Genomic DNA, 19,649 nt, shown 5'->3' with positions numbered 1-19,649 from the left:
TTTAAGCAGCCTAGTCGGTATAGGGTCTAAGAGACAGGTAGAAGGTTTAGACGTAGAAATTGTTGAAGTCAGTTTGTCAAGGTCGATGGGAGTAAAGCCATCTAAACATATATCAGGGTTTACAGCTGTTTCTATGGTTACTCTATTTGTGGAAAGATCGGTACTAGTCGAGGGCAGGAGATTATTAATGTTCTCTCTAATAATTATAATCTTATCATTAAAGAAGTTCATGAAGTCATTGCTACTGAGGTATTGAGAAGCTTTGTTGGTTTTTATTACTATTTTTTATTGTTTTGGTGTAATTTAATATCACGCTGAAGCGCTTATCTCGTTTGATCTCTGACAAAGCATCCAAATCAATTTGAAAAAAGCAATAATATAGTCATGAACAAGAACAGAGTATTGACTGAAGAGTAGCTCCTTAAAGTAAGAAAATCCTAAAGATCTCTTTCTCTCACTGAAAGCCAACAGAGTGTGATCTCACACACTGTTCCAGTAATCTAGTCTAGAAGTAACAAATGCACAAACTCATCTTTCTGTATTGCTTTGAGACAGGATGTGCCTGATTTTTTAAATGATACGTAGGTGAAAAAAGGCAGTCCTTGAAATTTGTTTCATCTAGTCTGAGTTCAACAACAGGAAGTAATGAAAGCTTGTGACATTTTATATAATTTAAATATATATGTGTGTGTGTGTGTGTGTGTGTGTGTGTGTGTGTGTGTGCGTGTGTGTGCTTGCCTGCAGCTGTAGGTGATTCACTTCCTGTGAACACCTGAGATCAAATCAGCTGCAGGCTGTCAGAGCTCAGAACACCTGAGACTCATGAGCCTGAACTCTCTGGGGTGTGAGAGCCTTTAGACTCAAACAATACAGCCTCAGACGATCACAACTGATCAGCTGTCTTAAGATCCACAACATAAGTCAGGTCACAGATCTGATCAGAGATTTGTCTCTAAAAGTTCTGGGACAGTAAAGTTATCACTTCCTTCCTCTGCAAACAATCATTTTAAATATCAAAACATCAGTGTGGTGAATTTGAGTGTCCCTTGTTGTCTCTAGTGTCTCAGGTAGACTCTCTTGTGGACTCTGATGTCTCTGGTGGACTGTGGTGTCTCTGGTGGTTTCTTTGATGGACTGTGGTGTCTCTGGTGGTCTCTGTTTTTTTTGATGGACTGTGGTGTCTCTGGTGGACTCTCTGGTGGACTGTGTCTTTGGTGGACTATGGTGTCTCTGGTGGACTCTCTGGAGGAGTGTTGTCTTTGGTGGACTGTGGTGTTTCTGGTGGACTCTCTAGAGGTGTGGTGTCTCTCGTGGTCTCTGGTTTCTCTGGTGGACTCTCTGGTGGAAACACCTACCTGACGACAAACTACGATAACCAGCTTCCTGTACCTCGCACAGTCTCAAACCTCCAGCAAGAGAGAGGAGGACGTCACAGTCCTGCAGAGAGACAGGTGAGTCCGGCCTGGTACCTGGTTTAACTTCTACCCGGTACCTGGTTTAACTTGAACCAGGTACAGACACGGGTCAGTAATATGTCAGTAGAACAGAGTTCTTCACTTATCTTTAATAAGAGTGGACATGGAGAATAAAAACAAGCAGCAACAGTTTGTTTACAATAACTGATCAGCTGAATCTCTTCACAGATCAATAATTCACAGACCAGCGGTGAAGTGAAAGAAGTTGATCAATGATCGTCAGCGTTGGTGCCAGTCGAAGCTCTTCAGAAGAAGAGAACTCTAAAGGTCTTCGTCTTCCAGCTGAACCTCCTGCAGCTCGTCTGGTATTTGAGTTAAAGGTCGAGGATCTCCTCTCACACTGAGTCCTGCTGAGTGACGTCTTCCTTCAGGTCCTCAGGCCAGGATGTGAGTTATTATGACCTGGTCTGGACTCTGAAGTGAGTCTGTTTTAAATGTCCACATAGAGACAGAGGATGTATCGTTTAAATGTAGAGATTTTAGAGATCAATAATAATAATAATAATAATAATAATAATTTGAATGCTCTGTTCTCAACATTACAAAAGAAAAAGAAGTCAAGATATTTAGTGCTAATCAGAAATTGCAAAGAGAAAAATATCCGCCAGCGTCCGTTTTCCCTCAACGGTCAGAATGAAAGCTGCAGGTTTCTGTCTTCTCTTCAGCTGGTTTATTGTGTATAAAGAAGAAAGAGACCAATCACAGGCTTGTTTCATCATCACATGTCTGTCATTCACACTCAGAGTCCGTCTAGTGACCTGTCCAGGTGTTTCAGGACATGTTTCAACAGCTTCACTCAATATATCCAGCAGGTTTGGTGAAGTTTGGACAAACTGTCACTGATTTATGGACAGATTTGCACCAGGTTCAGCGACGGGTCCATCTGGTCCGACACCACCAGGTTCAGAATCAGGTTCATCTGGTCCCACACCACCAGGTTCAGTTACTGACATAGACTGACACAGACTCTGAGTCCATGGCCGCAACAGACTCCGGATCAGATCCCAGAGCAGATTCCGGTGCTGGTTTCATCTGACCCCGGCAGATCAATCCATTTTAATACATTTACAAATGTTATACAAAAGTGTAGTTAGTCCATCCATCCATCCATTTTCCACCGCTTATCCGGGGTCGGGTCGCGGTGGCAGTAGGTCAAGCAGGCCGACCCAGACCTCCCTCTCACCGGCAACATGTTCCAGCTCATTCTGGGGGATCCCGAGGCGTTCCCAGGCCAGCTGGGAGATGTAATCTCTCCAGCGTGTTCTGGGTCTTCCCCGGGGTCTCTTCCCAGTTGGACGTGCCTGGAAAACCTCCAGTGGGAGGCGTCCAGGAGGCATCCTAATTAGATGCCCGAACCACCTCAGCTGACTCCTTTCGACGCGAAGGAGTAGCGGCTCGACTCCAAGCTCCCTCCTGATGACCGAGCTCCTTACCCTATCTCTAAGGCTGAGCCCGGCCACCCTACGGAGGAAGCTCATTTCGGCCGCTTGTAGCCGCGACCTTGTCCTTTCGGTCACGACCCAGAGTTCGTGACCATAGGTGAGGGTAGGAACGTAGACCGAGTGGTAAATTGAGAGCTTTGCCTTCCGGCTCAGCTCCCTCTTCACCAAGACGGTCCGGTGCAGCGCCTGCTTTACTGCTGCAGCTGCACCGATCCGTCTGTCGATCTCCCGCTCCATCTTACCCTCACTCGTGAACAAGACCCCGAGATACTTAAACTCCTTCGCTTGAGGTAGGCACTCCGTCCCCACCTGGAGGGAGCAATCCACCGGTTTCCGGCAGAGCACCATGGCCTCAGATTTGGAGGTGCTAACTCTCATCCCCGCCGCTTCACACTCGGCTGCAAACCGTCCCAGTGAATGCTGGAGGTCACGATCCGAGGAGGCTAACAGGACCACATCATCCGCAAATAGCAGAGAGGCGATCCCGAGACCCCCGAAACTGACGTTCTCCGCCCCCAGGCTGCGCCTAGATATCATGTCCATGAAAATCACGAACAGGACCGGTGACAAAGGGCAGCCCTGGCGGAGGCCAACACCCACCGGGAACGTGTCTGACTTATTGCCGAGAATGCGGACACAGCTCCTACTGCAGTCGTACAGAGACCGGATCGCCCGTTGTAATGGGTCCGGCACCCCATACTCCCGCAGCACCCCCCACAAGACCCCCCGAGGGACCCGGTCGAAAGCCTTCTCCAAGTCCACAAAGCACATGTAGACTGGTTGGGCAAACTCCCAGAGCCCCTCCAGTAGTCTTGCGAGGGTAAAGAGCTGGTCCACTGTTCCACGGCCGGGACGGAATCCGCACTGCTCCTCTTGAATCTGAGGTTCGACAAGCGGTCGGAGCCTCCTAGTGTAGTTAGTATGAATTCCTAATGTGTTTTGAATAAAAGTCCTTTTTATGATGTAGTGAAGAGGCTGATGAACAGGCCCCCCCTGCCCCCACCCCCGCCCCCGTGGGGGAACAAGGACTTTGTAACAGACCGACGAGCAACAGCAGGACTCCAACAGAGAGTTCTTTGTTTCCTCCTCTCGGAGCTGCTGCTGGAGTTCTTCTTCCTTTAACCAGTAATCTGAGCTGATTACTGATCAATAATCATAATCATAATAATCAGAGAAGCTGCAGATCAACAGGACAGACAGATCAGCTGGATGGTAAGACTGTTTTTGAGATTAAATTCTGCTTTAAAAGCCGCTGTGTTTTTCAGTTTGTTCAGATTTAAATGTTTTAATAGTTACTGAAGAGGCTTTAATAAAATTAACTACAATCAGATTCACATGTTTGTCCCACAGTGAACACTATATATTATTATATTTATATATAATAAATATTATTACTTTGGGACATTGAAAGTAAAAACAATCAATTTTAAAGCAAAACAAAAAATAATGCAAAAGAGAGAAATAATCCTGTTTCTCACAATAATCCTGTTTTTTAGTGGATGATTTTCACAAAAAGAACCGCTCAGTGTTTCTGTTTCTGATCTTCAGAATGAAAATGATTTTTAATACCATTTATAATGCTATTAAGTATTTTCTGCAAATGAAATCAAAGATTCAGGGTCTCTACTAAATATATATTTACAGACATTTAAGATTATAATATATAATTATATAGGTATGGATATATGGATATGCTGTATAAGGAGGTGAATATAACTTGTTTTGACACTGTTTACAGTAAAATAACTATTTCTATTCTTTTGTTCTAAAGGATCAACTCCTCCTTTATCACCTCCTCTTGTGTCCTCCATCATTGTTCATCTTCCTGGATCTGGACGGTCTCCTGTGTTTATTTAGGAGTATTTCATTTTTCCTTCCTTTGATCGGACTCCTTGTTGGACAGTTTGACGTCTGGATGTTAGACAGTTTGAACACTCTTTGTTGGACAGTTAGAAGTCTCTTTGTATGACAGTTTGAACACTCTTTGTTGGACAGTTTAAGTCTCTTCGTTGGACAGTTTGATGTCTCTTCGTTGGACAGTTTGACGTCTCTTCGTTGGACAGTTTGACGTCTCTTCGTTGGACAGTTTTTCGTCTCATCTTGGACAGTTTGACGTCTCTTCGTGTGACGTCTCTTCGTTGGACAGTTTGTCGTCTCATCTTGGACAGTTTGACGTCTCTTTGTTGGACAGTTTGAACACTCTTTGTTGGACAGTTTGAAGTCTCTTTGTTGGACAGTTTGAACACTCTTTGTTGGACAGTTTAAGTCTCTTCGTTGGACAGTTTGATGTCTCTTCGTTGGACAGTTTGACGTCTCTTCGTTGGACAGTTTGACGTCTCTTCGTTGGACAGTTTTTCATCTCATCTTGGACAGTTTGACGTCTCTTCGTGTGACGTCTCTTCGTTGGACAGTTTGACATCTCTTCGTTGGACACTTTGAAGTCTCTTCGTTGGACACTTTGAAGTCTCTTTGTGGGACAGTTTGACATCTCTTCGTTGGACAGTTTGATGTCTCTTCGTTGGACAGTTTTAAGTCTCTTCGTGGAACAGTTTTTCGTCTCTTCGTTGGACAGTTGGACGTCTCTTCGTTGGACAGTTTGACATCTCTTCGTTGGACACTTTGAAGTCTCTTTGTTTGACAGTTTGACATCTCTTCGTTGGACACTTTGAAGTCTCTTCGTTGGACACTTTGAAGTCTCTTCGTGGAACAGTTTGACATCTCTTCGTTGGACACTTTGAAGTCTCTTCGTTGGACAGTTTTTCGTCTCTTCGTTGGACAGTTGGATGTCTCTTCGTTGGACAGTTTGACATCTCTTCGTTGGACAGTTTTCGTCTCATCTTGGACAGTTTTAAGTCTCTTCGTTGGACAGTTTAATGTCTCTTCGTTGGACAGTTTGACGTCTCTTCATTGGACTGTTTGAAGTCTCTTTGTTGGACAGTTTGAAGTCTCTTCGTTGGACAGTTTGATGTCTCTTTGTTGGACAGTTTGAACACTCTTTGTTGGACAGTTTTAAGTCTCTTTGTTGGACAGTTTAATGTCTCTTTGTTGGACAGTTTGACGTCTCTTCGTTGGACAGTTTGTTGTCTCATCTCGGACAGTTTGACGTCTCTATGTTGGACAGTTTGACGTCTCTTCGTTTGACAGTTTGATGTCTCTTCGTGGGACAGTTTGACATCTCTTCGTTGGACACTTTGAAGTCTTTTCGTGCGACAGTTTGACATCTCTTCGTTGGACAGTTTGACATCGGTTCGTTGGACAGTTTGACATCTCTTCGTTGGACACTTTGAAGTCTCTTCGTGGGACAGTTTGATGTCTCTTTGTTGGACAGTTTGAACACTCTTTGTTGGACACTTTTAAGTCTCTTCGTTGGACAGTTTGATGTCTCTTCGTTGGACAGTTTGACATCTCTTCATTGGACTGTTTGAAGTCTCTTCGTTGGACAGTTTGAAGTCTCTTCGTTGGACAGTTTGATGTCTCTTTGTTGGACAGTTTGAACACTCTTTGTTGGACAGTTTTAAGTCTCTTTGTTGGACAGTTTGATGTCTCTTCGTTGGACAGTTTGAAGTCTCTTCGTTGGACAGTTTGTTGTCTCATCTCGGACAGTTTGACGTCTCTATGTTGGACAGTTTGACGTCTCTTCGTTTGACAGTTGGATGTCTCTTCGTGGGACAGTTTGACATCTCTTCGTTGGACAGTTTGATGTCTCTTCGTGGGACAGTTTGACGTCTCTTCGTTGGACAGTTTGATGTCTCTTCGTGGGACAGTTTGACGTCTCTTCATTGCTGTCTTCTCAGAGATGATGTCTCTCTGGTATCTGAGCATGCTCAGTGTGTTCGTCCTGTCACTGTGGGAGGAGCCAGGCTGTGAGGCAATGACCCTGAACTCCGTCCTCCTTCGTCAGGTTTCAGGAAGAGGATGCGATGGAGGACTAAGACGAGGAGCAGCAGCAGGTGTCCACTGCTACCAGAGGAGGAGGAGGAGCTGGGTATGGAACCAGTTCTTTGTCCTGGAGGAGTACACCGGAGATGAGCCGCTGTACGTTGGGAAGGTACAAAAATACTTTGATTTATGTAAATTATACTGACAGATGAATCAGATCTGAGAGTTTAGACTTCAAGAACACGTTCTCGGTAACATTGTTCACATGTTCAGATTATGTGTTAGGGTGTCGGTTATCTCTGATAGTTTACCGGTTGTTATCTTTGATAGTTTACTTGGTTTTCTCTTAAGGTTTACCCTGATTATCTCTAAATGTTTACCCAGTTATCTCTGATAGTTTACCCAGTTATCTCTGATAGTTTACCCAGTTATCTCTGATAGTTTACCTGGTTGTTATCTCTGATAGTTTACCCAGTTATCTCTGATAGTTTACCCAGTTATCTCTAATAGTTTACCCGGTTATCTCTGATAGTTTACCCGGTTATCTCTAATAGTTTACCTGGTTATCTCTGATAGTTTACCCAGTTATCTCTAATAGTTTACCCAGTTATCTCTAATAGTTTACCCGGTTATCTCTAATCGTTTATCCGGTTATCTCTGATAGTTTACCCAGTTATCTCTAATAGTTTACCCAGTTATCTCTGATAGTTTACCTGGTTGTTATCTCTGATAGTTTACCCAGTTATCTCTAATAGTTTACCCGGTTATCTCTGATAGTTTACCCGGTTATCTCTAATAGTTTACCCAGTTATCTCTGATAGTTTACCCGGTTATCTCTAATAGTTGACCCGGTTATCTCTGATAGTTTAGCCGGTTATCTCTGATAGTTTAGCCGGTTATCTCTGATAGCTTACCCAGTTATCTCTGATAGTTTACCTGGTTGTTATCTCTGATAGTCTACCCAGTTATCTCTGATAGTTTACCCAGTTATCTCTGATAGTTTACCGGGTTATCTCTAATAGTTTACCCGGTTATCTCTGATAGTTTACCTGGTTATCTCTAATAGTTTACCCGGTTATCTCTAATAGCTTACCCGGTTATCTCTGATAGCTTGCCCGGTTATCTCTGATAGCTTGCCCGGTTATCTCTGATAGTTTACCCAGTTATCTCTGATAGTTTACCTGGTTGTTATCTCTGATAGTTTACCCAGTTATCTCTGATAGTTTACCCAGTTATCTCTGATAGTTTACCTAGTTATCTCTGATAGTTTACCCAGTTATCTATGATAGTTTACCCAGTTATCTATGATAGTTTACCTGGTTGTTATCTCTGATAGTTTACCCAGTTATGTCTAATAGTTTACCCGGTTATCTCTGATAGTTTACCCGGTTATCTCTAATAGTTGACCCGGTTATCTCTGATAGTTTACCCGGTTATCTCTGATAGTTTACCCGGTTATCTCTGATAGTTTACCCAGTTATCTCTGATAGTTTACCTGGTTGTTATCTCTGATATTCTACCCAGTTTTCTCTAATAGTTGACCCAGTTTTCTCTGTTAGTTCACCTGGTTATCTCTGATAGTTTACCCAGTTATCTCTGATAGTTTACCTGGTTGTTATCTCTGATAGTTTACCCAGTTTTCTCTAATAGTTTACCCAGTTTTCTCTGTTAGTTCACCTGGTTATCTCTGGTAGTTTACACAGTTATCTTTGATTGTTTACCTGGTTTTCTCTCATAGTTTACCCGGTTTTCTCAGATTTTTTTACCATATTGTTGTTGACCATTTCCGTGGTTGCCTCTGGTCCCTGCAGATCCACTCTGACATGGATAAAGGTGATGGTCAGGTGAGGTACGTCCTGAATGGTGAAGGAGCAAAGTCAATTTTCACCATCGATGAGAACACAGGAGACATTCATGCCACCAAGAGGCTGGACCGGGAACAGCAGGCGTACTACACCCTGAGAGCGCAAGCTCAAGACCAAAATATCAACCTGCCCGTCGAACCTGAGTCCCAGTTCGTCATCAAAGTCCAGGACATCAATGACAACGAACCCAAGTTCCTGGATGGACCGTACACCGCCAGGGTGGCTGAGAGGTCTCCAGTAGGTGAGTCTGAACACCTGCAGACTAAATGAGGGGTTTAGTTTAGCAAAGAGTACCTGTTGACACTGATCTAGGACTTCATCAGCTGAGAATATATGAAGTGATCAGGCACTCTACTTGTCCCAATATAAACTGATCTGTAATGGAGGTGAAAGGAAACAGGAACAGAAACGTCTTCAGTAGATTCTCTAGAGCCTCTTACATGATGCAAATATATTCAAGTACATTTATTCAGGTACGGCAGTTAAGTACAACAGTATCTGTATTTTATCCACCTTTAAACTTCTACTCCACCACATTTATTATATTGTTTGTAAAATAGCATCAGTAAATAAGTTCATATTATCTGCACCATAATGCATCATTTATGATGTTCCAATAATATAATATTAAATAGTGTAGTAACATTCACAGTTTTATACATTACGTGCAACAGCATGGAAATCGAACATTTTGAATGAACCATAAACACTTAGCTGTACTTATCAATAACCTTGTTTATATTTTTTTACATTATGCATGTTCAATATATTTGGGAGTTGTGGATTTCTGTTCCTGCCATTTTTTATTCTTGCACCTTTATTGAGGTTTTGTATTTGCAGTCTTTTCAATTTGCACTTGTCCCTACTTTGTACTGCAACTGCTGTTTCCCTCTGGAGAAGTTATTAATAATAGGTCATCTATCTATAAATAATAACCTGTTATTGGTTTTATTTGTTTTATTTTTCTCAGATGGACATTTTTATTGCTTCTCATATATTTTTTATGTAATGGAAATTTGGACTACATACATCATTGATCAGGCAGAACATGTGAAGAAACCTGTGTTTTACCTCTCAGTAAAGATTTGATGATGAGTCGACTCAACATCTGAGTCCGACTGCAGAAGCTTCAATAAAATTCACAGAAAGACAAACGTTGACTTTATGCTTTATTCAACAGAAATTGCCACCACACATATTTATTGTATTATATTTTATATATCTTTTTATATATACTATATATTTTCCTTCTTTCATGGAGCAAAGCCTTTCGCACGACTGTACTTGTATATATGTATGTATATATATATATATATATATATACATATGTGTGTGTGTATATATATATATATATGTGTGTGTATATATATATATATGTGTGTGTATATATATATATGTGTGTGTGTATATATATATATATATGTGTGTATATATATATATATGTGTGTGTATATATATATATATATATATATATATATATATATATATATATATATATATTGTATAACCGGAGTGACAATAAACATTTTGAATCTTGAATCTATCTTATCTTAGATTTTGCCAATCATACTTACATATTTCTACTTCAGTTACATTTTCAATGCATGACTTTGACTTTATGATTCTTATATTGCAGTTTTGCTACTTTCAGTTCAATAAATGATCTGAATACGTCCTCCACCTCTGATTAAGCGCTACAAACTGAAAAATATTGAAATCCAGTTTTCACAAACCAGAGACATCTTTTAGCAAGTAAATATTCTTTTTTTATACTTTTCAACACAAGCAGCTGCATGAGCACCAATAAATGAAAGAATAACTTAAAACCAGTTTCACAGCCTGTAAAGTTGTTTATTTATTTGTATTTTTTCACTTTTAAATGACGAAATCTTTGATTTATACAAAGATTTGTACAGTAGTTTTGTTAATTGATGTTTTTTTGTTGGACAACGTGTGTACTTAGTTCTATATAATGGAAAATCTCATAATCAACACAGTATAAATGTGTTGTTCTATTCTAAATAGTTTGTGCATACTGGGGTCGCTTCACAGTCTTGGAATTACATAAATTGGATTTATGTGTGATGATGTTAGTCCCCATTGAAGACATTTCATGGTATTCACTAGAAACCTAGGTCATTCACAGAGTTTTATGGTGTTTCTTAAGTCTTGGTGTTATTTTGAAGGACTTTTTGGTGGATTTTTTAAATAATCGAAGCCCTTATATACTCTAAACTTTCAAAATTTGAATTGGCGCCTAAACAGAAAAACTTGACACACGATACTGAGCTGCATCTCAAATCAATCCTCAGGTGCCCAGCTTTCAGATGATGTATATGAAGTAGATGGTATTTCATTTCTATGTGACTTGTTGACCTGCTATCTATAAGACCCCCCCCCCCCCCTCAAAAAAAAGACAAAACAATGTTGAAGAGGGGTGGAATACAAAGGGTCACAATGAGGAACATTAATCCTGTGACTAACAACACAGCAGACACTGACATGAGAGATAAATACATTTAAGAAAGATTGACTTGTCATTTCTAGTCAATACAGCAAATAGAATTGAGTTACTAAACTCAACTTTGAGTAAATTAGCAAAAGTAGAGCTTCTGGAGGACAAAGAGTGCACAGGTATAAATCCAATGTTTTCCATGTTTTTTCATGAGGAAGAGGAGTAGCAGCTGATGAAGAAAAATAAGTCTGACCTCAGTTAAATCATTTTATTTTTCTCTGCAGGTACGTCAGTAGTGACGGTCGTGGCAACAGATGCTGATGATCCCACTTATGGAAACTCTGCCAGAGTGGTTTACAACATCCTGCAGGGTCAGCCATACTTCTCTGTGGAGCCAAAGACAGGTGAGCACAACACCTGAATAGAACACCTGAATACAACACCTGAATACAACACCTGAGCACAACACCTGAGCACAACACCTGAGCACAACACCTGAGCACAACACCTGAGCACAACACCTGAACACAACACCTGAGCACAACACCTGAACACAACACCTGGGCCCCGTTCCTCGTACGTGGTTCAACTAAGTCGATCAAATGTCCTATTAGCCAGCTGAAATTAACGAGATGATTGATGTCAGGCTATCTCGGTTTCTCAAAGGCTGATCCGCTCTCAAACACTCGTTAATTGGAACCAGACGATCAGGATCAGGATAATTGCGCGTGCCCGTCCTACGTCAAAAGGGGGAAGCGTCGATCACCGAAACCATGATTTTCTAACAGTACAATGTTAAATAAAGTCAAAGAAAGAGCCTCTTTTTACTCCGCTGACGAGCAGGAGATGATCATGAACGCATATGAGGAATTCAAGACCATAATCACGGCTAAATATAACACCGCCACCGCTGCGAGGACTAGACAAGAAGCACGCAAAATATCACAGACAAGTTAAATGCGTAAGTGTTGGGAAATGTATCGGCTCATTTTAAAGCCTCATCACCCCAATCAATCAGATTATATGTCTTTAAATGTGCTGCTGGCAGTAGGCTTAATGAATGCATCATCCAATGAGATCTATAGCGACAATAATGATCTCAACTCTTTCAGAATAAGTAATAAAAACAAGCCCAAAGAGTATCTAACTGATACTCATTAATATGAGGATATATGTACTGTATGCCCTCATGTATCATGTACTATATATGTGTACATACATGTATGTGTAGATTACCATATAGAACTAGGAGTTTGAATATGTGTGTGTGAATATGTGTGTGGGCGGATCAGTGTGTGTGTGTGTATTATTCATCATCAGACATTCAATCAATTGAAGCAGTGAAGATAAATAGTGTGTGATTCTCTCTATTCTTATCATGAGTCCACCTTCATCATGTTCTACAGTAATGATATGCTGGTGTACTAATAACACTGTCATATCATTATGAGTGCTTTAACCCTCTTGTATGCAATGCAGCCATCAAGAGGACATGGGAGCAAGTAAACACTAACACACACACATTACTCAGAATGCGGAGTCAGTACAATATGTGCCATGGTGATGTAATGAACACATCCATAAGTTTATTAAGCGCCAAATAAACTTTACCAACAGCACGGCATGCAGCGGCTTTCCCCATGTTCTCCGCATCGCCGACACTGAACAACAATGTACCACTCGCAGAACAGCTCAAGGCTGCATCCAGTCTGTGAGACATCAATGCTCGGCTGCAGCGTGTGGTGTTCAATGTATGCTCCAGAAGGTCTGTAAATAAATGATTCCTTGTGGGCAGAATGGATAGCGCTCGTATAGGAAGTCATCATAATGTGATAATGGATCTTGGCGATGTGGAAGAACTCTCTCCCTATAAAACGCTAATCTAACTAATATCCTCCTTCATCAGTGGATCTCTGAGGAAGGGAGCTGTACATTAATGCAATAGAGGCTTCTTAGTTTGCTCAGCTGCTTTTAATGGATCACCGTGTGTCTCACTTTACATGCATTTCCGGAACTCCCGTATAACCCCCAGTATATGCGCAAGCTCATTAGACTACCGTATATGACAGGAGCTGCCATGTTTTCCGGGGGAGTGGCAGTTTATCCAGCTACCTTCAGTTAGCCTGCGCTGGAGCAGCTTCAAGCTTGTGGATGTGTTGCCATGGTGATTTTGCCAAACTTGCTTCGTGGAACCGAAAAGCCTGATCTACGTCATCTTATCCTGAAAAGTATCCGGCTAACTCAGTTAGCCACGTACGAGGAACGGGGCCCTGAGCACAACACCTGAGCACAACACCTGAGCACAACACCTGAACACAACACCTGAACACAACACCTGAGCACAACACCTGAGCATTAATACTATAGTTTCTATGACACTGATTATTAAAGACTGATCAATGTAGGTTGTAGCTTTCTGAATTCAAAGGATCTTTAACAAAATAAAGTGATACTGATCTCTTATTGTCTTGTCTACTGTGTTTACTCCCCGACATTAACATGATGCTGAAATATGTTTATGGTTCACAGAGAACTAGTGTCTGTGTGTATGTGTGTGTGTGTGTGTGTGTGTGTGTATATATATATATATATATATATATATATATATATATATATATATATATATATATATATATAGATATAAAACATTTATTGAACCGGACTCTCACCTGTCCTGCAGGTGTGGTGCGGACGGCTCTACCTGACATGGACCGGGAGGTGCGAGACAGTTACCTGCTGGTCATCCAGGCCAAAGACATGAAGGGTCAGATGGGAGGTCTGTCAGGAACCACGTCTGTCACGGTGATTCTGACTGACGTCAACGACAACCCACCCCACTTCACCCGCAGTGAGTCTGACCTTCACATACGACCTCATAGAGACAGGTCACAGGTGACCCGTTACACCTGCATGTGTCCACACATTGACTTTATGTGGACGGCCCACCAACGCATATTCATTCAATCTTCTAATATATTTGTTTAGCCCAACATCACAAATCACAAATTCTCGTCAGAGGGCTTTACAATCCATACACATACGACATCCTCTAACCTTTGACTCTCTGTATAACCGCGTGTACAACCGTGTGTACCTGTGTGTACCTGGGTGTATAACCGTGTGTACCTGGGTGTGTACCCAGGTACACAGCTACCAGTTCAGCGTTCCAGAGTCGTGTGTACCTGTGTACCTCTGTAGGCTATAACCGTGTGTGTACCTGTGTGTTTACCTGTGTCCCTACAGAGAGCTACCAGTTCAGTGTTCCAGAGTCGGTTCTGGTTTCCACGGTCATCGCTAAGATCAAAGCTCTGGATCTGGATGTTGGTCCAAATGCTGAGATGGACTACAGGATCCTGGATGGAGATGGACTGGGAACCTTCAGGATCATCACTGATCCAAACACACAGGAAGGACTGGTCACACTGCACAAGGTACATGTGTATTGGGAAAAGGTACTGGTTTCCTTCAAGAAGATTGTAAGGATTACAGGTGCGGGAACCCAAAAGCACGACTCAGAGACAGAATACAGGTATAGATTTCTTTACTTGGTACAGGCAGGGTCAAAACCGGTGTTTGTGTTTTCTGTGACAGTGGAGAGTCCCCTTATAAGCACTGTTGGTTTTACATTTAGATGTATGTCAGGGATGCATGTAAAGACAAAATTCTTTGTTTGGTTAAGAATCTTTAGACATATTTTAGCTATTGAAGTCGTTTTAAATCACACTTCAAGAACTCAACGTGAGACTGTTTTATCTCCAGTCATGATGTCGACACAATCAGCCTGAAATAGAAATCTACAAGCATTATTCTTTTCCCCTCTCTCGTCCCTCAAGCCTCTGGATTTTGAGACCAAGTCGAGCTTCACGCTGTGCGTTGAAGTGTCCAATCGTTATGTGGACACTCGTTTCCTGTCGATGACTCTGTTCAGCGACGTGGTGACAATTCGACTGCTGGTCGAGAACGTAGACGAGCCTCCGGTCTTCTCTTCCATCAGTCGGATGGTGGTCTCAGAGGCGGCTGCAGTGGGAACTGATGTGGGATCAGTTTCAGCTCACGACCCCGACACCACAAACAGCCCCGTCACGTATGAAACATCAACGCTTTTACAAGAACCAGAACCAGACAGTAGTGCTGATGTTTTAATCTTTTAAAACTGTGTCTGCAGGTACTTTATAGACAGGAAGTCAGATGTGGAGCGGTACTTTAATATTGACAGCAATTCAGGTGTCATCACGACAGCCAGACCTCTGGACCGAGAGACCATCACTTTTCACAACATCACCATCTTCGCCACAGAGATCTGTAAATCTTCATGCTAAGCTGTTCCCCCTGGTTCCAGTCTTCATGCTAAGCTAAGCTAGCTGTTCCCCCCTGGTTCCAGTCTTCATGCTAAGCTAAGCTAGCCGTTCCCCCCTGGTTCCAGTCTTCATGCTAAGATAACCTAGCTGTTCCCCGCTGGTTCCAGTCTTCATGCTATGCTAAGCTAGCTGTTCCCCCTGGTTCCAGTCTTCATGCTAAGATAAGCTAGCTGTTCCCCCCTGGTTCCAGTCCTAATGCTAAACTAAGCTAGCTGTTTCCCGCTGGCTCCAGTCTTCATGCTAAGATAAGTTAGCTGTTCCCCCCTGGTTCCAGTCCTAATGCTAAACTAAGCTAGCTGTTCCCCTCTGGTTCCAGTCTTCATGCTAAGATAAGCTAACCAGTTGCTAGCTGTAGCTTCATGTGTATGTGAACTGCCTGACATGTGTGTCTCTGTGTGTGTCAGTGGATCGGTCTCAAGTGGGGAAAACTATGGTTCTGGTCTCTGTGATGGACGTCAATGACAACGCTCCGAGCTTCGCCATCGAGTACGAAACACTCGTCTGTGAGAACGCCAAACCTGGGCAGGTAGGAATGTTCACCTGGTGCTGTGTTTATAACTGATGTCAAATAATAACACTGATTGTTTTCCTTCACTTAGCACAGAGACAGGAACAGCTAGTTTTTAAATAAACATACATTGAACACACAGTCTTTTGTTCTCAAAAAGACAATAAAAGACTACGTGTTCAATGTAGATTTATATATACATATACAGTATATACTGTACATGTGTATGTATGTTAAGGACAGAGTAGAATATCATATTTTTGATGTCACCTGAATCTTTTATAATAACATATGTAAATACAGTTTCTCAGACACAGGGTTTCAGCTCTGGTATTTTCATGTATTATTATTGATCTGTATATTTCTGATACCCTTTAGCTCCCTGCTCTTGATATTTTAGGTTAATGTATTTCTTTACTGGAGCCTCAGTAATTACACAGAACAGAGCTGTGAACAAATGATGCTCAACTCTCCTTTATTTTCTGTTAAACTTATAAGCGTAAAAATAAGTAAATGTTGCTACGGATGTTTCACTGCCTCAGTGCCTTTTGAGCTGTTGACCTTCCACCTTCAGATAAATAGTTGAAAGTGTTGGATCATCTCTGAAATCTGTTTTAATTTGTTTCTGATCTTCATCCAAATGTTCCATCACTGTTCAACTAATCTGATCCAGAATCATCCATTAATTCATCTTTATCCTGAGGACCCCCGAGGCGTTCCCAGACCAGATTAGAGGTTGCGTTAACCAAATATTTTCTATCATTGACGGAATTTTTTGTATTCCATGGCGGAAAAATGTGAAGGCCGTCCGTCATGTTGATGGACTAGAGATCTTGAGTACGGGTCACTGAGCTCATCACCGGTGCAGAAGGAGCTCATGATGCATGATTTTCAGAGTTGAATCAAGAGTTTGGAGGATCGGGTTCCTGGAGAGTCTGGTGAGTCTCCAGGAACATACATGTTGATTCAGTCCTCAGTCTAAAATTCATCCATTCATGGATTAGATTCACAGACTTAAATGACAGGTAATAATAGATTATAAAGTCTAACGCAACCACTGGACCAGATATATGAGACGGGAGTCCTGATCAGCGGCCTGAACCACCACAGATGGCCCCTTTAATGAGCTCCTTCTGAATGTCTCTAAGGAGTCCAGACTCCCTACGAAGCAAGATCTTTTCAGCTGTTTGTATCCTAGATGGACTGGTGGATTCAGAGCTTCACCTCCTGGATCAACGGTCTGGTCTAGGTCTGTAAACTACAATTAGCCTACAGATCTAACAGGAAGTCACTGTTTCTTTGGCTTCCTGTTTATGCTTTGAAGGCGGCTGAAAACTGTCCGACTTGACCTCAGTTTTTTGTCAAGATGATGATGATGAAGAAGATGAGGTCTGATCTGGTCTACTGTCCAGGAGAGAAGCAGCTCATCTAGAATGAGCCTATTCTGACCAGAGTCGTCAGGCTCGTTAGAGTGAGGAGGTTGGGATTGGGTCTAGCTGATTGCAGTCAAGCATTTACAATGGTGGAGGATGAGGTTTTGGGTTCGGCGGTCTGGTTCATCTCAAACAAGCCTACTCTGATGTCATATGACCGGGATCATTGATGAAACATGTATTGATCGAGTTTTAGATCATACCTACATGACCCCACGATCTAACAAAGAAGACAAATCTTGACTGTGATGGATTTTCTTTCTGTTGCAGGTTTAAAATCTCTGCAGAGGCTCCAGATGTAGTCTGATTGGTTCAAGTCTGAAACTGTGATTAACAAACCGTGTCCTTTTGTGCCAGCTGACCTTCTCTTTCATGTGTTTGACCTCTCAGATCATTGAGACTCTGAGCGCTGTGGATCGTGATGAACCAGAGAACGGACATCACTTCCTGTTCTCTCTCACCATAGAGACTAAGGGGAAACTTAAATTCACCCTGAGAGACAATAAAGGTGCAGTCTCCCATAATGACATCACTAATCATGAAGGTCTAAGAAACAGAGAGCAGGGACCTGCAGGGATGAATATTTAAAAAAAAACAATATCTGATTCACTATTATATGATTTTCAAATTAAATCAATATGATGTAATTTTCTAGTTTACAAAGTCTGTAAATGGGTTGAGTTGATTATTTTAAAGTTCTGCAGGTTCTTCCATCTGCACTCAGGTGTTAAAGTCTGTCCGCCCTTCTGTCCTCAGACAACACAGCGTCCGTTCTGACTCAAACTGGTTTCCTGCAGCGAGATCAGCTGGTTCACTTCCTGCCGGTGGTGATTTCAGACGGCGGCTCTCCGTCTCTCAGCAGCACCAACACGCTGTCCATCACCGTCTGCGACTGCGACCACAATGGAAACAGACGTTCCTGCAACCCAGAGGCATCACAGCTAATGGTGATAGGACTCAGCACCGCCGCCACCGCCGCAGTCCTCACCTGTGTCCTCACGCTGCTGGGTAACACCTTAGACATGAGGTCATAGACGTGAGGTCATAGACGTGAGGTCATAGACGTGAGGTCATAGACGAGGTCATAGACGTGAGGTCATAGACGTGAGGTCATAGACAAGAGGTCAGAGACATGAGGTCAGAGACATGAGGTCATCAGGTCAAAAACTCAACCTCTTTCTCCCAAATCTGATGATGAACTCTTCAGACAGTTGAGAGAGAACAATAATGATAGAACCAACCCACTATCAAGTTAGCACCTAAATATTTACCACCAACCACCTACAGGCACCTTTTGATTCACTCTACTCTTTCTCCATAGGTGTTGTCATAGTGACAGTTGCCCTGAGACACAGGAGGAGGGAGCCGACGATGGAAGATGAGCGTGAAATTCGTGAGAACATCGTTCGTTATGACGATGAAGGTGGAGGGGAGGAGGACACCAAGGCCTTCGACATGTTCGCTCTGAGACACTTAAACAAAACTAAACAAATGTTCCAAGACCGTGACGTCCACCCGCCGGGACTTCTCACCAAAACACCGGAGTACCTGATAGATAAGAACCGGCTGTTCCAGGAGTTCATCAGGGACAGACTGCAGAAAGAAGACCTCGAACTGACGGCTCCCCCCTACGATTCTCTGCAGACCTATGCCTTCGAGGGCAGCGGGTCAGCCGCCGAGTCACTAAGCTCATTAAACTCATTGAACTTGTTAAACTCATTAGACTCGTTAGATTCGTTAGACTCATTAGAGCCCGAGCAGAACTACGACTTCCTGAAAGAGTGGGGGCCGAGGTTCAGGAAGCTTGCAGACCTCTACGGACACAATGAGGAAGATGAGTTTAACTCATAGCCCTCAGACTGCAGCAACCATAGGGGGCTTAAAGGGACACTTCGACAGGTGTGTCAATACTACAGGTACTGGTTCAACTTCCTGTTTATCTCTCTGTGCTGTCTGTATCTTTGTTGTCTGAACTGGATATGGATCAGGATTATATGTGGATCAGGATCACAATCCATCTCAGGCCAGCAGTTCTGAAGCCTTGGGCAGAGATGGGAGTGTCTTTTTACCCAGCATGCATTTCTGTGGTTTTGGAGGAAACTGGAGTTACAAAGAGCTCAGGACTTAAACCTAAGCATCCTCCCTGATATCGGCCATGTTTGTAGTCCCATCAGAGACAGCAACATTTAATGCACCTCATCAATAACATTCACCATCGCTGTTTAATTGTGCAC

General features: G+C 42.4%; 1 protein-coding gene across 1 annotated transcript; it reads left to right on the top strand.

Annotated features, from left to right (window-relative positions):
- The first annotated feature begins 6,713 nt into the window (after nucleotides 1–6,713).
- On the top strand, nucleotides 6,714–19,266 carry LOC142933388 (cadherin-7-like). Its single transcript, XM_076077484.1, has 11 exons — nucleotides 6,714–6,965; nucleotides 8,608–8,902; nucleotides 11,401–11,520; nucleotides 13,797–13,964; nucleotides 14,360–14,547; nucleotides 14,950–15,200; nucleotides 15,282–15,418; nucleotides 15,879–16,000; nucleotides 17,806–17,923; nucleotides 18,172–18,423; nucleotides 18,737–19,266. Exons 1-11 carry the CDS (start codon nucleotides 6,714–6,716, stop codon nucleotides 19,264–19,266), a joined length of 2,433 nt encoding a protein of 810 aa, XP_075933599.1.
- The last annotated feature ends 383 nt before the right edge of the window (nucleotides 19,267–19,649 follow it).

Source organism: Anarhichas minor, unplaced genomic scaffold (assembly GCF_050575085.1).
Source record: "Anarhichas minor isolate MPS153535 unplaced genomic scaffold, ASM5057508v1 ptg000059l, whole genome shotgun sequence".
Taxonomy (NCBI): Eukaryota; Metazoa; Chordata; class Actinopteri; order Perciformes; family Anarhichadidae; genus Anarhichas; species Anarhichas minor.
The sequence above is the reverse complement of the archived record's forward strand: the minus strand, read 5'-3'. Positions and strand labels throughout refer to the sequence as shown.